Source organism: Meles meles, chromosome 15, assembly GCF_922984935.1.
Source record: "Meles meles chromosome 15, mMelMel3.1 paternal haplotype, whole genome shotgun sequence".
Taxonomy (NCBI): domain Eukaryota; kingdom Metazoa; phylum Chordata; class Mammalia; order Carnivora; family Mustelidae; genus Meles; species Meles meles.
The window spans coordinates 7,453,337-7,476,577 of NC_060080.1; the positions used below are offsets into that span (position 1 = coordinate 7,453,337).

General features: G+C 44.0%; 1 protein-coding gene across 1 annotated transcript in view; it reads right to left on the minus strand.

The window, feature by feature from the left end:
* The window catches only part of NOL10 (nucleolar protein 10), an 85,709-nt gene that overhangs the window by 56,373 nt on the left and 6,095 nt on the right, over positions 1–23,241 (minus strand). Inside the window, exons 4-12 of the mRNA XM_045979896.1 lie at positions 21,853–21,930; positions 20,473–20,510; positions 19,107–19,243; positions 18,312–18,377; positions 17,192–17,252; positions 13,375–13,460; positions 8,488–8,566; positions 6,914–7,063; positions 4,102–4,168 (exon numbers count right to left, since the gene is read on the minus strand). Of these exons, the coding sequence (XP_045835852.1) occupies positions 4,102–4,168; positions 6,914–7,063; positions 8,488–8,566; positions 13,375–13,460; positions 17,192–17,252; positions 18,312–18,377; positions 19,107–19,243; positions 20,473–20,510; positions 21,853–21,930 (762 nt within the window). The remainder of the gene's footprint in view (positions 1–4,101; positions 4,169–6,913; positions 7,064–8,487; positions 8,567–13,374; positions 13,461–17,191; positions 17,253–18,311; positions 18,378–19,106; positions 19,244–20,472; positions 20,511–21,852; positions 21,931–23,241) is intronic.

Sequence of the window (23,241 nt, forward strand, 5' to 3'; positions counted from 1 at the left end):
CACGTGCTAGAGGCCGCCGGCGGTCCCCGCGGGGACAGTGCGGGGCAGACAGTGGGTGCGGGGCTGTGCCTGAGAGGAGAGGCCGGGGCATCGCTCCCCGAGTGCTCCACTCCCGACGCAGGCGCGGAGCGTGCGCTTTTCCCAGAGGCACAGAGGGTACATACAGATGTCCCGACCCACTCCTGTCGACGCTGGGAGCGGGCATGACGCAGAAGGGGAGGCCACCACCCCCTCCCAGCGCAGGCGGTGTCTGGGAGCCCAGGAGAGAGCCAAGGAGACCCCCGCTGGGTACCCAACATGAACCCTCGGCCTCGGTTCAGGCTTTCTGGGCACGAAGCGCATCTTCTCTTCTCTATCCCCGCAACTGGACCCCAGCGATCCTGACTCCCGGCTGTGGCCAGACTCAGCCACCGGCGCCCACGGAGCCGCCACGCTGTCACAGAGCTGACGCATGGTCACACGGTCTCAAAGTGCCACGCGGCCTGCCCGGCGCCACCAGCCTGCACGCAGCCGCCTGGCACCGCGGCGATGCTGGAATCGGGCTGAATGAGCAACGCCAGCAAGACGGAGAAAGGAGCCAGGAAGGCGGGACCATTTCTCAATATTCTGAGCCACCTCCAGCTAGAGAAGAACTTGACAACGCTGCAATCGTGATGCGGCTTTAATTACTTCCAAATGAGTAAGTGAGAAGATAAAGAAAGAAGAACGTTTTAGCTTTTCTAAAATATGATTAAGCTCGTGATGATTAAGCACAAAGCAGCGAGAACGGGCTGAAGGGAAGCGACAGAGCGCGGCGGAACGAAGGGCGCGGATCACGTCTGCTCACACCCGAAGCCCGGGCCGGCGCCGAGCCCCTGGTGCTACTCTGCCTGCCAGCTCAGGAAATCAATTATTTGGCTCTTTTTTGTATTTGATTCACTTTTCACAAGTTATTTGACAGTCCACTTGTTCTTCTGTCCAAAACATCACTCTCAACCTTTTTATCTCTCAGAAAACCGTGCTTTACAAATGAAGAGAGCCGGTGTTCTCCTTAACCCAGGGACCACACTGCCCCTCGCCGGCCCTGGAGGGCTCTGGGAGGGGGTCAGACACGAAGAAGCGAGCATCTCCCTTATCCAGGATATTTAATCGGAAGTCCACCACAGTCCGACTGAACTTTTCCTTGAGAAAAACTACACAGGCTGGGGGCACACGGTAAACAACACTATGAAAACGAGCCATACAAATTCAGGGTGAGGGACATTCTCTGAGCCAAATGAGCTGATCCTGGAAAAGTCAATGTCACAGAGGAGGCAAAAAAAAAAAAGACCGGCAGAGTGGGGGGGGGGGGGGGGTCACGGCTATTACAATGGAAAGAAACTAAACACGGCCACACCTCGCAGTAACACACAGCCCTGATTACAGCCTGGTTCCAAACAGCAGGCTACAAAAGGCATCTGGGGGACAACGGGGAATGCGAGAATGGACCGGATGTACACGAGGGAACCAGAGTCAAACGGGCTGGCGGTACGCGGACTCCAGGAGGAGCGTCCCTACTCCCGCGAGATAGCTGGACACTGCACGCCCACAGCCGACTTCAATACCTCGCACCACAGCAGCGTCCTGCACCGGGAGCGATCCCCAGCCTGGGCCAGCACGGTGCAATAGAAATACCATGCGAGCCACACATGGGATCTCTCACATTTTCTAGTAGACACATGTAAAAAAAATTTTTTTAAACGGATACAATGAATTTTTTTTTATTTTATTTATTTATTTGACAGACAGAGATCACAAGTAGGCAGAGAGAGGCAGGCAGAGAGAGAGGAGGAAGCAGGCTCCCTGCTGAACAGAGAGCCCGATGTGAGGCTTGATCCCAGGACCCTGGGATCATGACCTGAGCGGAAGGCAGAGGCTTTAACCCACTGAGCCACCCAGGTGCCCCTACAATGAATTTTAATATATCTTATTAACCCAAGTGTGTCCAGAATATTCTCACATAAAAAATTAAAGATTTCACCTTTTTTATTGTTAAGAAAGAGCATGCCCACATGTGTACGTGGGCATGCACACAAGCGCTTTCTCGGGAGAGCAGCGCGGAACCAGAAAGGGCAATGGCTCCAGAACCGGGACAGGCTGGCTCTAGCCGAGGGCCGGCCACACACCAGCTGGATGACCAACTCCGGCCCGGTCACCCAGCTGTTCTCCACTCCTCCGACAGAAGACCGGCGGACAGACAAGCAGAAAGGAAAAACCATGCGCGCCACTAACTGCGCAGGGTTCTGAAAAGACGAGTGATCCGTGGGTATCACCGCGCCCGAAAGCAGGGAGCAGAGCTGGTTCCTGCCTTCCCGCCTCAGCCTCTGCAGGCCTGCCCTGTGCTGAGCGGGCCCGGCCGCCCTCCCACCCCCGCACCGGAGCCCCTGCTCCACTTCAGACGTGGTCACTTCTCTTGCCGGCGTCCTGTCCCTTCCCGTTAAGTCTCTCAGCTGGCTCCTCCTTCTCCTCACCCGCCCCTAAACAGACTTCGGGGCTGCCCGTTACCCTTCCTCTCAGCGATCTCCTGCCCTCCCACTTCTGACATGCCCTCGGCTCGCAGGCTGCCCACGCTGGGACCACAGCTCCTTCCCAGCACCAGGCCTGGCTCCCAGGGCAAGGCGGGGGTCGGGGCACGGCCTCCCAAGCGCTCGGCAAGCGCGTCACAAACTCACACTTCCGGGCCTTCCCCCAGACACCCCCGTTGGTACCCCGGGGACCAGGCCAAGTCATCCGTGCAAAGGCTCCTCGGGTGATGCCGACGAGCCGCCAGGGGTGAGACTCTCGGCCGGACACTGTCACTGACCTATGGCCTCCTGATGTTTGAACGTTTTTTTTTTTGTTTGTTTTTGTTTTTTTAAGATTTTATTTATTTGACAGAGAGAAATTACAAGTAGGCAGAGAGGCAGGCAGAGAGAGAGGAGGAAGCAGGCTCCCTGCCGAGCAGAGAGCCCGATGCGGGACTCGATCCCAGGACCCTGAGATCATGACCTGAGCCGAAGGCAGAGGCTTAACCCACTGAGCCAAGAGACAATCTCTCTCAACTTGCTCGGTCACTTCCCCTCCCTATCAGCCCCGGGGTATCCCTTCCGACTTTAGTTCAACACCAATCCACCCTTTACACACCGGACAGAACAGTCCTCTGAAAGCACGGTCTAAGCAGGTCCTGACTGTGACTGAGCCCAAACCACTCAGCACGTGATTCACGGACCTGCGCCACCTCTGTTCCTGCAGAAGCCACCAGAGCTCAAGCACATAAGGCTCCACCCCTTTCCCAAACAGCCCCCCTACGGTACCCTACGGTACCGACTATGCCGTGGCCTACTTGCCCTTCCTACTGCCCTTCCTACGCAGCTCCCTCACGTGGATCACGTCATCGCCCCTGCCCGCCTACCAGATCTCACTCATCACTCCAAACACATCCTAACAACCATCTCCCCTACAATCCCCCCAGTGGTACTGGCTGAAACCCCTCGCTCTAACATGCTGTCCAAGGGCTGTTTGCAGGGGACAGAATTTTTCCTGTTTTGCCTTGTATCCCTCTATCAAAATTATCTGTGTACACCTGTCCTCAGAATATAACACTGCTTGAGAGTGGGGACTATTCCGTACTTTCGCACCCCAAAATTCTTCACAGATCTGTCCTGGAGGTATCGGTAAGTCTTGGAATCCATGATGCAAGCCGCACAGCATACAACACAGATGACAGCAAAACCCACGGCTTCATGAGCCTTGTGGGTCATCAGGCAACCCCCGCCTTCTCCAAAGCCTTGACCTCAATTTCCACACTATTCCTAATCATATAAAAGAGTGAGGAGCGCACTAAAATAGCATCTCACCTGCTGCCTGCCTAGGTAGTGCTGGTGTCTACTAATAGCTAGGCTGGCTAAGGACTGAGTCACCGAGAGGGCCCTTTTCTGAATCATCCACACCACTTCCTGCTCCTGATTCTCCCAGTAAGTATAACATCCAAGAATTGTCCTGACCAAGCCAAAGTGCGTCTGAAGAAATGGAATGAGTTTAAAACCCCATAAAGCACAGCCCAGATTTATGCCTCTGAATGGTCAACTGCCACCTACCACATACCTGAGTCGGGATAGAGGCAGACATCATTAATGTCATGTTCTGGCTCCAAGGAAGTAAATATTTTTCCCTAAAAGAATAAGCAAAAAGGAATGATGAAAACAGTTACAGGAAGACAACTTTCAGCAATGTTGAGTAAAGACAATAAACCAGAGATCAGACATAACCACGCATTGCTAAGTAAAGAAATACATCACCTAGATGAAGTACGGCATTTAAGTTTCAAAAATGGTAGAGAATTCATTTTATCAATTTATCAAATGCTTTTACCTCAGAGATGGAGGACCTGAGGCCTACAGGAGAAAGCGGACTAATCCAAGGAAATACATAAGTCTCATCGATAATGTTCACACAGTAGCACAGGGTCAGGTTTAAGAAACAGTTGTACATCAACTTAGCAAAACTCTCCTAATCTGGAAGACACATCCCCGTTAAACTTGTACTCAAAGAAACCAAAAGATGGGGGAAGGTCAGCAGGGTCGGATGAAGACGGTATCTGCCACGTCTACATCCCACAGCTCTGAGGAGGATCGAGTAAGCGTGCAGGTAGAAAAGAACTTATAAAACAAAATCCTATAAACACGTAACCTCTGAGTTACACAGGAAAGGCTAACATGCTTTTACATTCATTGTGGAGGTAGGGGGAGAAAGGTGCTGTATTTTTAAGAATTAAGATAGTAAAAGAAACAAGAGGCAGAAGGTAAGAAGGCGGGAGGGGAAAAGGTGATGAGAAAGGTAAATACGGAGAGCTAGTCAAGCAAAACCAAGCGGTCTGGGTGTTGGCTGAGGGCGCATTTAGTCACGACAACAGTGCCGGAATCAAACGCACTGCAGCAACTACAGCAGGATAACTCAAGAACGGGTGCTGGAAATGTCTGCCGCTCCTGCACTTAGTAACTCATGTCAGAGGCTCCCACGGCGAAGGACCGGGGCAGGAGGCCCATGGAAGTGCTTCCTGCTCGCTCAGTGAAAAGCTGCAGCGAAATTTCTAATTCAAGACACAGCAACAAAAGGCCCATACTCTGGGAGTTAACCGAAAGAAAATTAAAAACAGAAGTCATGTTCCAAGCAGCCAGGGACTCTGGGACACAGCTGGGGTGTGACGGGGCTGCGGCAGCACCTCGGTCCTGAGCGCATGCGGCCCCGGAAAGACCGACACCTGCCCTCTGGCTACTGCCGCTGAGGCCGCTGGACCTTCTACCCCCTCTACCTCCAAAATGATTAAAAAAAAAAAAAAAGGAAGTAACACTTTTTAACTAAGACACTGACGTTTGTAATTCATTAAATATAATTAAATATAAAGAACTCTTCTAGGCAATTACTATACTGGGGCGCCTAGGTGGCTCAGTCAGTTGAGCGTCTGACTCTTGGTTTCGGCTCAGGTCACGATCTCAGGGTCGTGAGATCGAGCTCTCCGTCGGGCTCTGCGCTCGGCACAGTCTCTGCTGGAGCTCTCCCTCTGGACCTCACACCACTTGTTCTCTCTCTACATAAATAAAAATCTTTAAAAGAAAAAAAAAAGCACTTGCTATACTGAATCTTTTCCCATTTTGTTGACAGACTGCTTTTACTCTCTCAAAATACTTTAGAGCTTCAAAACAAAAAATGAGGAGCGCCTGGGTGGCTCAGTGGGTTAAGCCTCTGCCTTCAGCTTAGGTCATGATCTCAGGGTCCTGGGATCGAGCCCTGCATCGGGCTCTCTGCTCAGCAGGGAGCCTGGTTCCCTCTCTCTCTGCCTGCCTCTCTGTCTACTTGTGATCTCTCTCTCTCTCTCTGTGTCAAATTAAAAAAAAAAAAATTTAAAAAAGAAACCAAAAAAAAAAAAAAACCCACAAAAAATGAAAGATATAGGGTAGATGAAAACCAGAAATGTAGGCGGTTACTTTTACTTTTTAAATGACACTTGGCATTGAGAAAGAACATCTACTATTCTTTTTTTTTTGAGAGAGAGAGAGAGAGAGAGCACGTGAGTGGGGTGGGGGCAGCGAGAGAGAGAGAGAGAGAGAGAGAGAGAGAAGCAGATGCCGTGATGCGCATAGAGCCTGACACGGGGCTCGATCTCACGACCCTGAGATCATGATCCGAGCCCAAGTCAAGCTGGACATTTAACCGACTGAGCCACCCAAGCACCTCCACATCAAATATTCTTAAGAAAATAATGTTTTTAAAGAAAAACACTAAGAGGGCTGCCTGGGCGGCTCCGCAGGTCAAGCGGCTGCCTTCAGCTCACCGAGTTCCGCACGGGGCTTCTTGCTCAGCAGGGAGCCTGCTTCTCCCTCCGCCTGTGGCTCCCCCCACTTGTGCGCGCGCTCTCTCTGACAGATAAATAAAAATCTTAAAAAATAGTTAAAAAAAGAAAAACACTAAGAAATTATTGAAAGGGGTCATACGCAGAAGCCAATTCTCTGAGACGGGTTTTAAAAGGTATGAAATTGAGATACATAATAACGTTGACATGGAAAGGTAATTAGTAGCTCATAAAAACTTTCCCAAGACTGTGAGAGAGCCTCAGGATCTAGGAGGTTCTCAGGGAGCAGTGTTTTTAAAACGTGATTTACTCTCTACCTACCCGAACATGTAAAAAGGCATGCCGGTTCTAGCAAAGCAGGCCACCTTCCGCACAGGAAGAAAGCAGTCTAGACTACTTGCCTGTATACGAGTATCATCTCTGCTGAAGTAACTGACTTCCAGCTAAGCTCTCAGCGGGGGACTTAGCCACTTTCCCAAAAGCCCACATAATGCAAAAAAGGCAACAGAAAGAAAAGGAACATTAGGAAAACACACCAGTTGGTGATTTTAACAAGCAAGTACGTACTGAGTTCTTATTCCACATTTTGATGATGCGCGAGTCTGCAGACAAGATCAAATCTAGCGAATCCTGGAAATGAACTGACTTAATGGGCAGCCCGTACTGGTGATCCTTAACCAGCAATGGCTTATCCGATCGAAGGTCATACAATAAAACCTAAAGAAAGAAAACAAATTATTTCTGTTTAAGCGAATTAAATACTTTACCTTAAAAAGCAACTTTGAAAACTTAGAGTAATGGCTACCATTTGTTTTACTGCCTCTTTACGAGCCTAATGAACACCTCACTCAGGGCAGAGAGATTCTAAAGTCTGACAGCAAAACACTCCAGAAGAATCTCTTCAATTACCCTTAGAGTACACGGTTTTGTGAGCTTAACCGGAGAATAATTTTTCAGGCTAAGACTGAGAACGACTGAGTTATACTAAAAAAGGAACAAAACAAAAAACGTGTGAGAGTTGGTGTCGTTTGCGAACTGAAACAAATATGTATACTGAGGCTCTACGAGTACCAGGCAGTGTCACAGCGACCAGCAGAGCAAGCGGAAAAGGTAAAGAAGATAATCGGGCAGATCTGAGCAGACAGCGGCGGCAAGGCTATGACCGCTGGGTGGGGGCGGGCGGCAGCGGGGGTTTCTCCTGAGCCCTGTCACTAGGGGCAAGTGGCTGGAGAAGCTAGATCTCGGTCCCCGGGGACAGAGCGTCTGCACACCATGATGACAGAAGCAGTCACTCCACCGGAAGCAGGCTCTCGGACTGTTCTAGAGGAGAACTAACTTACAAGTGGGGCGACTCTGCCTTGAAGGAAAGAAGGGAAGAAAAAAAAGATGAAAGTCAGCCTCTGTAGCCCACTCCATCCGTCCTTGTCAGACCAGCGTTGCTAAGGTACGTTACTGCAGGGCTTGTGGTCAATGGTGCTCAGTTAAAAAAAAAAAAAAGGTTCTTAGGACAAATAAATTTTGGAAATACTTTTAAATATATTTCTTGTCTAGAGGAATTCTCAGAGCCCTCAATATATATTTAAATGTACTGTGATCCTGCAAGAGTAGAAATCTGGAGAACTCCAGGGGCGCCTGGAATGGCTCAGTGGGTTAAGCCTCTGCCTTCAGCTTGGGTCATGATCTCAGGGTTCTGGGATCGAGTCCTGCATTGGACTCTCTGCACAGTAGGGAGCCTGATTCCCCCTCTCTGCCTGCCTCTCTGCCTGCTTGTGATCTCTGTCAAATAAATAAATAAAATCTTGAAAAAAAAAAAAGAGATCTGGCAGAATTCCAAACTTAGCTGACCACTGAATTCTGTTCTACACATACTGGAAAATGTTATACTAAACCACAGTCAAGAGAATGCCTGAGCTGTAATACCCCAGCTCAAGAACCTCTCAGACCAACCCGGAAGGCCAGAATTGGAATTTCTCAAGGCACTAAAAGGTTACAGCCTCTGGAGTACCCCTCCACTCTAGCCAAAACAATAATGCCTCGTTTTCTGTTCCCACCGTGAACAGATATATGGACGTTTCCCACAATATATACATGCCTCTGAGATACTAACTTAAGTGTGACGTTCCCAGCTTAAACACACTCACCTGCCCTGTGGATGTTCCAACTGCCATGGTCAAGGCACCATTAAATTTCAAAGCAGAGATTGTTGGTAAACTGTTTATCCTGAAAGGCAAAATATTCATGTCCCATGTACATATGGCCAAACCTTCTAAGTAACAAATTCATTATTAATCTTCAACTGTAGTAGGGAAAATCATATATCTAGCCTTACGTTTAAAAGGTTATTGTAGGGGCACCTGGGTAGCTGATTTGGTTAAGCATCTGCCATCGGCTCATGGCATGATCCCAGGGTCCTGGGACTGAGCTCTACATCGGGCTCCCTGCTCAGTGGGTTTAAGGGGTGCCTGGGTGGCTCAGTGGGTTAAAGTCCCTGCTCACTGGGGAGCCTGTTTCTCCCTCTGCCTGCTGATCCCCGTTTGTGTGTGTGCGCTCTCTCTCTAATAAATAAAATCTTTAAAAAAAAAATAAAAGGTAATCGTATCCAAACTTTCTTAACCAAAACAAAAAGTAAGCTTTACATGTAAATGTAATCTGCTTTTCAAAATCTGTAGATTATCTTCTTTAAAACTGTAAGAAATACTCTCAAAGGATCTACAAAAAAAAGTTTATAAAACTATAAAACCAATTGAAAAGGATCAGTATGACATAATCTTTCATTTTGATTAAGTTGGGATAAGGCATTTACAAAAATACCCCCTCTTTTGCTTCAGAGGAAATGAGTTGATGTTCAGGCAGGTTATACTCATGTCCGTTTGTAAAGCTGCCCGTGTCAAGCTAAAATCAAAAAGACTAATCCTCAGATGGGGACTGGAACCTGAGAAAGTACAGAGACGGTATGACGAATGGTTACAGCCACAAATCTGGAACACGCTTCTCACTCAGCACTGAGAAAAGGCTGAGCACCACGAGCAATGATCTGCGGTGGGAAGGGTGCCAGACGAGTCAGAAGAGGACAGCAGCCGTGACTACGCTCCCTACTATCTCCGTGTCCTCGGGACCAGGCCCCCCCGTCCAGGCCATGAACTGTCAGCCCCCTCAAGCCTCAAGCCATAACCGTGCTGATGCCCCAGTTTGGAACCTAGAGGGCTCCCACGCCCGTCCTTTTAGTCATTTACTGTTCAAAACAAACTCTGGGAGCGTGGGTCAGTGCAGCGGGATGTTACTTTTCTTTACTCACTCAAACTTTATTCTTTTTTTTTTTTTTTAAGATTTTATTTTATTTATTTGACAGAGAGAGAGATCACAAGTAGGCAGAGAGGCAGGCAGAGAGAGAGGAGGAAGCAGGCTCCCTGCGGAGCAGAGAGCCCGACGCGGGGCTCGATCTCAGGACCCTGAGATCATGACCTGAGCCGAAGGCAGCGGCTTAATCCACTGAGCCACCCAGGCGCCCCAAACTTTATTGATTCTTAACAAAACTCTGTCATTTTTTTCAGGTAGGTCCTAAGTTTATCCCTCAGGATTTCAGTTTTTGTTGTTATAAGAGAAAACTGTTTTCCACTGTATCTTTCTAAATGGGTTTTGCTGATAAACCTCAAAACCACCGATTTTATCCATTTATTTCATCACCAACTTATTTAACTCTCTTATTACTTCTTATGATCTTCTAGTGGATTCTGAGTTTTTCAGGCAATCGTTGGTGCCTACAAATAAAGACAGCCTGTCCCCCCAACCGATAATCACACATGCTTCTTTCTCTTTATTATACTGGCTCCACCTTCCAGAACGCCACCTCTGTCAGATACCAAAGGTGACAGCTTACAGTGTCTGCACAGAAAATAATGAAGCTAAGCAGACAAAAATTAACAGATAAATCACCCGAAATGGAAACAGCAAGAAAACTAGTTGTACCATTTGGTACATATCCAGATTTCTTCCCCACGACTCGATAGCGTGTTCACTACTTTTCTTAGGAAAATGTGGTAAAGATCTATAGGCAACCGCATGGTTTGCTTTTCCACTTAATGGCATATCTGGAACATCTTCCCCTAGTAATAAATGTACTTTTGCAACCTAATTCTTAAAAGCTTATGTACGCCATTGTCGCTATCTTCGCCGTCTGTAAAGTAAGTACAGTTAGAGCGCGTGCATCCAAGGCTGCCGTGAGTCGGAAGTCAGTAAAGGTAAGAACTAAGGGCACTAGCGGACAAACAGAAAGCACCACTTGTTAGCTATGACTTTTACCAAGCTGTATTTAATCAACATTCTTGGGTTATTTCTGACTTTTCAGTATTATCGGAACAGGACGGACACCTTGGGTGATGGAGGGCAGGAGAGCGTGTGCTCTGTACAGGCAGGGAGACCCTCACACCGCTGCCACCTTTTCTGCCAAGCACTTTAGCAATGGGTACAGAAGCTATTTCACCCAGAAATCCAGGTTCTCAGTATGTCCCCTCAGGAAATAGTCATGGAACTAACTACAAGTGGATGCACAACATGAAAATCCGTCCACGGCCTTCCCAAACCAAGAGTGCTCTAGTTACTTGAATTACACCAGCCCATGTGTGTGCTGAGGCCATTTTTACTTTCTTGCATGTATTTTTGAAACTGCTTAGTAGTATCTTTTTATACTAAGTATAAATCAGCCTTACAAAATGAAGTTATTTTTTAAAACAAACAAAATAGGGCAGGGCGCCCGGGTGGCTCAGTTGGTTAAGCATCTGCCTTCAGCTCAGGTCATGATCTTGGGGTCCTGGGATCAAGCACCGCATGGGGCTCCCTGCTCAGCAAGGAGCCTGCTTCCTCCTCTCTCTCTGCCTGCTGTTGCCCCTACTTGCGCTCTTTCCCTGTCAAATAAATCAATAAAATTTTTTTTAAAAAAGTGTGAATCAATATCCTATTGTAAAGGAAAAAAAAACACAAACAGAATAAATACTCCCATATTTCTAAAGACCACAGTAAAGATTATCTTTTCGCATCCCTTCCTTAAATTTCCTACAGTGTTGCATCTATGATAGACATTAAATTTACTGTAAAAATAACCATAAGACATAATAAAAAGAACTGCTGGCCTGTCTTCTCAAATGACTTTTCTAAGAAGAAACTGCTAAGGACAGAGATTGTAGTAGAACCCAAGTCTCCCTACTGTAATTCAAAAACAAGTTAACATTTACAAGTAAGAGAAAATTAACTTTTCTGCTTCCTAGGGAGTGGAAAGATAGCTTCCACTAACAACTTACTTCCTACTTTCTAAAAACAAGCAGACTTCTCTGATTTGGTTCCCTTCATACCAATGTGATAAACTGTTGAGAAGAATTTTCTACTGGTTTCTTCTATTGACAAAGGTAGAGCTTCACAATAATTTGGTAATCTGCACATTAGTGCTCTGAGATTTTCTGTATGTGTACTATATTTCAAAATAAAAATGTCTAATTCTAAGAACAAAATCGAATGTAGAATGAGTAAATTTTCCACATACTTCATACCATGAGTAATGAAGTTGTTCATTGGTATTACTTTAGTAAAACTCAATAATAGGGAAAAAAATCTTCACTCATTTTTTTTTATTTAATTTTACTTACATTCAATTAACATATTGTTAGTTTCCGAGGTAGAGGTCAGTGATTCATCAGTCATATAACATATAACACCCATACAACAGTTATATATAACATATAACATATATATGTTATATAACATATAACATATGCTCATTATATCATGTGCCCTCCTTAATGCCCATCACCCAGTTACCCCATCCCCCACCCCTACACTCCCATTAAACATCATAATTAAAGGATGAAAAAAATTAACTTACTCTTGACTTATCATATAGGGAAAAATGTATACATGAGAAAAAAAAGTCCTTCCAATTCAGCGATTCTTAACTTTTCTCTATGTCAAGGATGCTTTACATAAGCTGATTTTTCCAAAGAAAGAACTACATGAATTCTTTTCTTTTCTCCCCCAGGAGAAATGCAAATCACACACAGATCAGCAATAACTTAGAGGGTTCACACTCTCTCTGTAGTCTCCCATCACACAGCCCCTCCCACATGATACATCTATGAGTACATGTTTGGCCAACTGAAACAAGTAAATGCTAGTGAAGTCACGTTACGGCACAGATCAAGAGCCCAGGGAAAGGATGTTTCTGAACTGATTACAGCAAACAATCCCATGTCAAGAATCTGACCAAGAGGGACGCCTGGGTGGCTCAGTCGGTTAAGCTGCTGCTTTTGGCTCAGGGCATGATCCCAGGACCCTGGGATCGACTCCCGCATCGGGCTCCTTGCTCAGCGGGGAGTCTGCCTCTCCCTCTGCCTGCCACTCTGCCTACTTGTGCACACACTCTCTGACAAATAACTAAAATCTTAAAAAAAAAAAAAAAAAAAAAGAATCTGACCAAGTGTATGTAAGGCTGCTGCATATGTATTAATATAAGCAGAAAAATGTCTGAAAACCCATGTACCAACCAGTGCAACAGTAACCACTCTGGTGAGTGAAGGACAGGAGGCCTGTATTTCTTCCCTGACTCAGGCATGCAGAGGTTTTCATCCCCCGAGTGTATTACTTCTTGGATTGCTTTAAATCCAGGAAGCGGCAAACAGGAACAAGAAGATATCAGAAACATTTGCCTCCCTCCACCGCAGAATTCAAAGTCCATCTTTTTGCTTATTAACTGGAGTGGTTCTAGCACTAGACGCTACAGAACTGGAGCTACAAATTCCTGCAGGTTATCTGTTTTAATAAAATTCCACAGCAACCTTAGAGCACCTTAGAGACGAATTCTGCCTGGCTTTCCCACTTAGTGACCTTTTCCCGAAAAGGATTTTTACATAAATCACAAAACTACAACCTCAGATATAAGTCTGAGGGGTTTCATTCTTCAGCAATTGATTTCTAACCCACTACTGATACGTGTTTCAATCACAGCAGATGGGCACATAAAGGGCATGCTAATTCCCACTTACTCTGAATCTGCCGTGACGCTACTTAACGCACAGTCCAGCAGGCCGACTCTCCCGCGAGTGCGCGGGTCCCAGCACTCCACGCGACCCTAAACAAACAGAATACTGTGATTTTACATAATAGCTGCTGCTAAAAAATTTTCAGACAAATACCTTGGTAACATGGATTATCTCACGGGGGATAAGAATTTCATTTTTTATCTTATATCCTTTTTAATTCTGTCAAATGTTTTACTATATGATGAATTTGTTTTTAAAAGGAAAAAACCACAGGTTAGGAAAAGAAGCCCAAAACGCAATGCCTGATCCCTGACTGGACTTCGGTTTGGATGGTGGGGTGGAGTGGGAGGAGCTATGAAAGACATTTGTGGGGCACGTGGGTGGCTCCGTCATTAAGCGGCTGCCTTCAACTCATCATGATCCCAGGGTCCTGGGATCCAGCCCCGCATCCGGCTCCCTGCTTGGCAGGAAGCCTGCTTCTCCCTCACCCACTCCCCCGGCTTGTGTTCCCATTTTAACTGCGTCTCTTTCTGTCAAATCAATCAATCAATCTAAAAAAAAGTTTTTTTAAAAGACATTTTGGCAGAACTGAGAATATTTAAATATTACTGTATTAATGTTAAGTAATACATAACATTACTGTATCAGTGTTAAATTTCTTCGGGATGAGAAGAGTATTATGATTTTATGCAATAAAGTCCTTGTTTTTAAAAACTGTTTTTAAGAAAAGCATTCAGAAGTACTGCGGGCTAAAATGTCATGACGTCTGCAACGGATGTTCAAACGGTGCAAAAGCATTTTCTGCACACGCACACGCACGCACACGCACGCGCACATTTTCATAGAACATAGAGCACACGTGCAAAATGTATATAACAAAGGGCGAACTGTGTTTTCAACTGGTCAGAAAGTGAGGTTTATAACTGTTCAGAATTCAGGGGAAAAAAAAGCTGAGGGGCGTCCGGGTGGCTCCGTTGGTTGAGCAGTTGCCTTTGGCTCAGGTCATGATCCCGGGGATCGAGCCCCCCCCATTGGGTTTCCTGCTCAGCAGGGAGCCTGCTTCTCCCTCTCCCTCTGCCTGCCACGCTGCCTGCTTGTGCTCTTTCTCTCTGTCAAATAAATAAATAAAAATCTTTAAAAAATAAATAAATCAATAAGTAAAATGACAATAAAAAGCTAGAAGAAAATAAAGCAAATAAACAAACAAAAACACTTAAAAAAAAGAACTGCAAGCAAAAGAGCAAGGGAGAAGCTGGCATGACCCGTTAAGAAGAATGCTCTGCCGTCAGTAAAGAGAATGACTTCGACATACATGTACTAGACATGTGCCCACAACCTGCTAGGTAAAAAGCAGTTTGTTTAAAAAAAAACAACTATGATCCCACTGTCTCTTTAAAAAAAACATTTGTGCCAACATAGAAAACCCCGAAAGGACACAGAACAAATTATTAGCCGCGTTCAGGAAATGTAAGGAAACAGGACCAGGACAGGGCAAGAGGGGACCACACTTGTCACTTTTAGTCTTCTGTATCACTCAACTTACGACAAAAATATAGACAGAGATTTTTTTAAAAAACTATTTACTGTATTAACCACCTTAAAAGTAAGACCTCAAATACACTTAGAAGGCTTAATTTCATCAATCATTTAGTATTATTACAAATGTGTCTGTCATAAAGATAAATAAAGGAAATCTTAGAAATCCAGGAGCAAGTTAACAGACTTTATGGACATAAAAAAGAAAAGTCACATTTCAAAAACAAAAAATAGGTATGCAGATAAATCCCAGAGTAAATAAAAATAGTTTTTTTTTATAACCACAGTGATTTTCTGTGACTGCAATTTGAATATTTCTATTGCTAAAGCCTGCATTCTTTTGTACTTCAAAAAGGACAAAATGTAAGCCCTGTTTGATTTTGACAATAATAATGAGTAATATTGTAAGAACTGTCACAGACAAAATCAAAATCCAACACATACTATGAAAATTATTGTAAAAGAAAATTTTTAAAGTCCGGTCTGAGTATGCCTATCAAATATCAAGCCCCCAATAATCCAGGAATTTTAGGAACCTCAGCCTTTATGCAAGAAGCGTCTAGTCTCCCCCCAGGGCTGGTCTTCAAACAGCTGGGGAGAGGGCAGCCGGCTCGGGTGCGGTGCAGCTCTGACGGAGCATGCGCCGGGAAGGGTGAGACTGCTCCGGACGGACTCTACTTCAAAACTACTTTTCCAGGGGAACTGTTTTATATTATTTTTAAAAAATTTTAAAAACATTTTACCTATTCATTTGAGAGAGACAGAGAGAGCACACAAGCAGGGGGAGAGAGAGAGGGAGAAGCAGACTCCCTGCTGAGCCAGCCAGGAGCCTGGTGTGAGGCTTGATCCCAGAACCTGGAGATCATGACCTGAACCAAAGGCAGACACCCAACCATCTGAGCCACCCAGGCACCCAAGGAAACTGTTTTAAAACTTCCCCTTGGTAATGTCAAGGTAAGTACTTATCAAGAAAACGCTTCATTGGCCCGATTTAGGCACAACAGTATAATAATATATTCAACAGTTTTATATATTTTCATTAAACCAACTTTGTGTCTCATTTCAAATCCTAACCTCTTAACATAAAAATAATTTGAGTAGAGACCTAAATTTCATCCCTCTGGGATTGGTTTAATAAACAACAGTACATTCACACACTGGAATCCTACCCATCAGTTTTAAAAAATTAGTTCAGCATTGTAAGTAATTACAAGTACCAATGTATAAAGATGAATATTATATACCATCATGTTTAAAAGAAAAGCAAATGAAGAAGTATAATTTTACTTTCATACAACACTTTTAAAAAGGAGATGACGAACATATATGCATATCTGCATCTACCTTAAAAAAATTAAAAAGTTGAAACTCCAGACTGTAGGAATTAGTGACTGGAAGGCACAAGAAAACACTTTTTCAGTAATACATTTCTAACTTTTTTTTTTTTTTACTATGAGTATTTATTGTAATTAAAAACCGCAAATCTAGGGTAATTCTCGACAAGTATGAAGAACGGGGATTCAAAAGCACTGCAGTGTAGGGGTACCTGGGGGCTCAGTCATTAGGCGTCTGCCTTCGGCTCAGGTCATAATCCCAGGCTTCTGGGATCGAGCCCTGCATCAGGCTCCCTGCTCAGCGGGGAGCCTGCTTCTCCCTCTCCCACTCCCCCTGCTTGTGTTCCCTCTCTCACTGTGTCTCTCTCTGTCAAATAAATAAATAAAATCTTTGGAAAAAAAGAAAAAAAGTCCTGCAGTTTAAAAGGGAAACGTTCTGTATCTCTCGAATCCTGCTATACAGGACGTACAGATCATGATCCCTGTGCCCTTGTCCGTGTGGCTCTCATCAGCACCTCCGTAAGCTGGCAGGCTGTCATCACCTCCGTGTCACCGATGAGGAAACCAAGCCTCAGGGACAGTAATTCAGGTGTAAAGCTGGGAAGTATCAGAGAGCTGGGACCACGTGACACAGGGCCTCCTGGTAGGAACAGGACTGGATGTTGTGCTGCCACTGCTCCCCGGAGGCCGGCGACGCGCTCTAGCTCCTGAAGATCAACGTCAAAGATGATCCGTGTCACAGCGTGCCAGGCCAGTGGCACCACGGGGCCGTCTGCAGCAACAAAAGGGCTCTGTCCGCGTGTGCGGCACTACCAGCGTTCCCACCAAAAGCAAACCAGTGGCTTTTTGCTTCTTTAGCTCTCTGCTTTTATGAACAAGCAACTCTGTCTTTACCAATATTCTCAAATGTAAAGTAAGTAAGTTAAAAAATAAAGGCAACGTTTGCTTACCTCTATCGTTCCTGTGGCAAACAAGCCATGCACTGAGTTGATGTCACACACGTTATTCTCCCTGAAACGGTAAAGCAGTAAGGAACAAAGTATTATTATCTACCTTAGGCAGGAGGGATACTCGGGGAACTTTCTAAATGAACGGTCGACCCAATCCCATGGAGAAAGGCAGGTTCTTCCCTACTCCTCCGCGGACGAAAAGCACCAGAAATGAAAGAATCCCCAGGCTGCCACTCAGCCTGCCAGGGAATGACACAAAAAAGGCATTCCTTCTGAAATACTATCCTACCAGCTTGAGAATAAAGGTTTATTCTACTTTCTCCATAAAAAGAAGAAAAGAACGAAAGCAAAAAGAACACAAGCTCTAACTAAGCCAGTCCTGAGCGCAGACAAGCTTGAGCTGGGGTGTCGGAGTTTCGCCTTCTCTTCCTGTCAAAAGGACACTTCCAACTCTTTTGGGTGTTGTGAGGAGGAAACAAAAAAACGACAAAATGTTCAGCATGGCATCTAGAGCTCATGAGACCATAAACAAGAGCGAATATAGACAGGAACGGATGCAGCAAAAGGGCAGATAGCTCTTTATTCCCCAACAATACGTCATGAAGCCCCTCTAGTCTTTGTAAAGAAAATAAGAGCATTTCAAGGACATGTGAGAAAAAAATTACTGAGAGTTTATCTGGTTTCTATCACTACATGTTCTTCCAACCTTTAAAAACCCGTTCAAAGCAATAAGGCAAATCCAACAAGCTCCTTATACACTTAAGATGAGAAGTAACTTAGCTTTCACCCCTTAAATGTCTGCCAGCAAAAACATAAAAAGTAAAATTTAAAAAGTAATACTCCAAGTTAATCCAAATGAAAATTTAAAGAACAGGGCAAAAAATAATAAACAACTTTCTAGTGAGTTATAAAATTTTGAGTATATTTAAAAAAATAAAATTTTAAAGAAATACCCAGGTCTTTCAGTGAATTTTACGTTTAAGAAAAAACTTAATGATATTCTTTTGAACTAAATTGCCCCAAGCTCTGTTTAAACGCAACCTCCGTCTGATAACCTGAGCGTGGGGCTCCATCTCCTGGCCAAGAGAAATACAGCAGCGTTCCCACAACAAACACTCACGCGGCATCGGTCTGTAGAGGATTCAAGTACCGGCCTTGTTCCAAGTTTAGTCTATAAACTTCAGAGCTGCAAAGTAATGAATAAAGTTAGAAATCTGGTAAACTGCAATGAACTTCGCTTCAACTAAGTATAACTTTTAGAAATATATACATATATCAATTGCTTCCAGGGCATGATTATTCTTTGTAAAACTTACACCAAAATGTATTTTCAATCTAAAAAATAATTACCTTATGAGTCTATTCATGTATAGAAGTGATTTAAACCAAGGAAATATTATGAAGTTACTAGGGAGAATATTATTTACAAATAACATGGAGAATACAAGATCCAAAATGGATCTATATGTATACAGAAGAAAAGACTAGAACGAAATACAACAAAATATCATAAGGATTTCATCTGGGTGGCATGAGAGTGGGTGTTTTTTTCTAATACTTTTTAATATTTTCCCAATTTTCTAAAATCGATATGCATTATTTCTATCAACTCATAGAAGGTAGCTTTTAAAAATGAAAAGTTTTCAAATGTCATGCAATGGGGCTAAGGAAACACCTTCACCCCCATTATGACCCCACGAGGTACCCTTGCTGTGCTAGATTCTGAGTCTCATGCTAATGAAAGTCAAGGATGCAATTCCTCAATGAGCAGTTAGTTACTCTGGAACTATAGTACACCCTTCAAGCAACCGAAAGGTAGGGATCACGTCTTATTCCTCTTTTAATCCCTCTCCTCGCTTTCAACAGAAGCTGTCTGGGGGGTGGAAAGGAGAAAACAAAGGATCAGACCCAATACCTTGCGCCAACAAAGTACAAGTCACAGGAAGGGTAGTGGTAGGAGAAATCTCTCCCGAACTTGGGTATTCTGGTTTTGTAGTAAAAACCTGATTGTGAGTGAAACTCGATGTATCTATCATTATGTAAGAAAACAATCTGGAAATGAAACAAGAACATGAGTTGGCTGAGGTTTCCAGGAAAAGCATTTACTTCATCACCACTAGAACGGACAGAGCAAGAACACGCTGATCTCTCCCGGCCTCTTTCTGTGAACACACACGTAAGCACGCACAGCTCTCTATCGTGACTAAGAATCAACCCTCTCGCCTGCTTTCTTAACGCCTTCCTGGACCCAAAAAAGTCCTTCTTGCCTTCGAACAGAGACTTAAAGCAAATGCCCTTCATTCATCTGGCACCAGCACTTGACAACGTGGAGCTCTGCTCAGCAACCACAAGTAATTTCCTATTTTACTTAAGAGCATGTTTTAATAATCTCACAATTACCATTCAAGGTTTGATAAACCCCCTGTGCCAATTTAACATTAAAGTATTTCAAAAGTAGCTTAAAAATCTGCAGATGGTATTTAAGAGCAAATTTATCAATATCTAGAGAAAATACCTTGTAAAATTACATGTCCCCCAACACACGATTAATGACCACTATAGGCAAAAGAATAAAGTATATTCCATCGTTTCCAGAACTGAGACAATATATAAAGCCATGTCAGCTCAGAAAATTCAATTTTCCTTCAAGGTGACATCACTAAAAATTTTTGTTATTTTTAAAATTTATTTTAAATTTTATAATTTACTAACAACTTTGTAACTACTGAAAATGACATGAGTTGAAAGATGGACTAATGGCACCAAAAAAAGAAAAAATATATATATAGCTGTGTTTCGAACTGTTTCAGAACCATTCCACGACTATTTGCAGAGTTAAGAAAACTAATCATACAATAATGCTATTTTACTTTTCATATATGAAAGCAACATGGCATATAACACTAATTTAAACGAAATAATTAAAAATCGCAAATCTATAATCTAAAATGGTATAAAAAAGATGGCTGCCATCAATTCTTGACAGTATAGGTAAGCTTTTATATAGGACACAGAAAACTTATTTTCATATTAGACTGGCCAAAGTCTATCACTATTGTTTTAAAAGATACTCTGAAAAAAAAAAATTAAAAAAAAAATTAAAGAGAAAATAAAAGATACTCTGTGCATTATACGTGTGCCAAGCTAAAAATATTTTAATAGAAGATGATGGGTTTTATTTTATCATGCAGCCATTTTCAATGTAACAATGGGAACATCATAAAAATACTTATCATGACTTCCTAAGGATGGCCAGTACCAACCAACACTATCAAGCATACCTTTGAATAATCATCAGACAGAGTTTCAAAGGTGACAACTGAAAAACAAGAAATAGTAAGAAAAATTACAATTATTAATCCATGTTCTTCCTAAAAATGCAAACTTGATGCAAAGATTCAGCTCAACACAAAAATTACATACAAATACAGGGTTTTCCCCCCCTTTCTTGTCCTTCCATGAGACAAGAATAAAGTTGCCATATTAAATTGACCGCAAAACACCTAATGGAAAATTAAAAGCTTTTTAATTTCTCAACACAAATCAAACAGATTTTCTGCAGAACCAGAACTGAAGCAAATTAAATAGATAAACTCACAAAACATAATGACTTCTAAACTCTGTTTTTCTGAGAAGCTCAAAATAAAACAGACATTAAAGAACATTCAAAACTTTTTAAAATTACTTATTTTAAAAAGACAAGAGTAGCTGATTCATTCATCATACATCTGCTACACGGAAGAGTGAAAACAGCTGGAGCAGCATGTGGAATTTGACTTGTTTTTAAAAAGGAAAGGGTAAAACCAGCTGAAGAAGATTTAGCCTATTAACTGCTTTTTTCTCAACCCCAAACACCAGGCACCTGACAGAAAGACCTCCCTCTCCCTGCTCTTCCCCAGGTACAGGGCCTTCCCTGCAGAGTGGGCGGAGCCTATGAAAGCTGATGGGACACACCTGAAACCCTATCACATCAGATGGGGAAGGGGAGATCTAGAATCTCATCTTTAAAACCCCGGGTTTTCTCAGGGCGCCTGGGTGGCTCAGTGGATTAAGCCACTGCCTTCGGCTCAGGTCATAGTCTCAGGGTCCTGGGATCGAGCCCCACATCGGGCTCTCTGTTCCGCGGGGAGCCTGCTTCCTCCTCTCTCTCTGCCTGTCTCTCTGCCTAGTTGTGATCTGTCAAAAAAATAAAAAATATTAAAAAAAAAAAAACCTGGGTTTTCTCAAGTGAGAGATTCAAACCAGGAGGAGGACCCAATGAGCAGGTGCTGGCTCACAGACGAAGACCAAGTGACAACGAGTGCGGGCACCCTCCGGAAGCTGAGAGTGGCCCAGGCTGACAGCTGGCAGGAAACAGGAACCCTGATCCCACAGGCACAACAAACTGCATTCTGCCAACACCCAGAAAGCTTCGAAGCAGATTCTTGCCCAAAGCCCCGGAACAAAAGCCGGAGGGTCGGCCCTGAGCACAGAGCACAGCAGGATGAACTTCGCCTACAGAGCCGTGGGCTAATAAATGCATGTTTTGAGCTGCCACATTCACGGTAATTTGTTACACAGCAAAGAGAACTTATGCACGACACATTCCCATTTTAAAAAAGCAGAAAAGTAGCCATACATTAAAGCTACTCTCACGATTTCAAATCTCATCTCTTACTTACCTTCTGAATCTAAACACCTTTCAAACTTCAAGGATAACTGGTACGTGTCATAACATCGAACCCGAGGTTTGTATGTTCCTGTATTAAAAAAAATTCATGTGACATGAAACCTAAAGGACATTTTTTCATTGTTAATATCCTGAAGATATATTAAGTATACTTTTTGTTCAGAGGTAAAGAGGATTCATTATAACCCCATGAAAGAGGAAGACTTTAAAAGCAGCCCTCCTTGGGGGCCAAGAAGAAAACCAGCAAAGGATACAAACAAGTGAGTCACAGAAAATGAAATACAAAAAAGGAATAAACTTCACAAATAATCTAACAAAGTAGATGAAAACAGTTATTGTTCATTGGAATGGCAGATTAAGACAGACGCATAGATGTGTAGATGTCGGGGGGCTAAAAAAAGGAGGACTCTCACACACTTGGTGATCAGTATAAATTGTTACAACTTCTCTGAAGGACAGTCCGGCAATATCTGTAAAATATGTGATGTTTATACAGCCTGAATCTGTACTCCGACTTATACAAATTTATCCTAGAGAAGGACACTCACAAGTGTACCAAAAACGCAAGGAGTGTTCACTGCAGCAGTTCACAAACGGCCAAAACTGAAAGCAAGTCAGATGTCCACGGACACGGAAGTGATGAACTAGATGACGGCAAACCATTATGTAGCTCATGAAGAGGATGCAGACCCGCACCGACGGGGAAAGCCCCCAAAACATACTACCAAGTGAAAGAGAGTACAGAGAGGCGGGTGAGTGCTGCAGAGCGGTGCCTACGGCTGCGTGTTTGTAAACCAAACACTGGCCATGTACGTACTGTGTCCAGAAAAGGAGGGAACAACAAGCACATTGACTACTTTTCTCTGTGAAGGGCAAGTTTAGGGCCTTTCGCATTTTATCTGGGGCCTTTCTGTAATGTTTGCATTTTTTACAAGTGTATCATGTTTGCGATCAAGAAAAGAAAAAGACTGTTTTTTGTTTTTAAGATTTTACTTATTTACTGACAGAGAGAGAGAAAGAGACAGGGCAGAAGCAGAGGGAGAGGGAGAAGCAGACGCCCCGCTGAGCAGGGAGCCCGCTACAGGATTCAATCCCAGAACCATGGGATCATGACCTGAGCTGAAGGCAGACAGTTAACGAGTGAGCCACCCAGTCGCTCCCAAAAGGACTTTTTTTTTTAAGATTTTATTTATTTGTTTGACAGAGAGAGACATCACAAGCAGGCAGAGAGGCAGGCGGGGGGGGGGGGGGGAGGGGAGGGGGGGGCGGAAGCAGGCTCCCTGCTGAGCAGAGAGCCCAGTGCAGGGCTGGATCCCAGGACCATGAGATCATGACCTGACCCCAAGGCAGGGGCTTAACCCACTGCCCAGTGCCCCCAAAA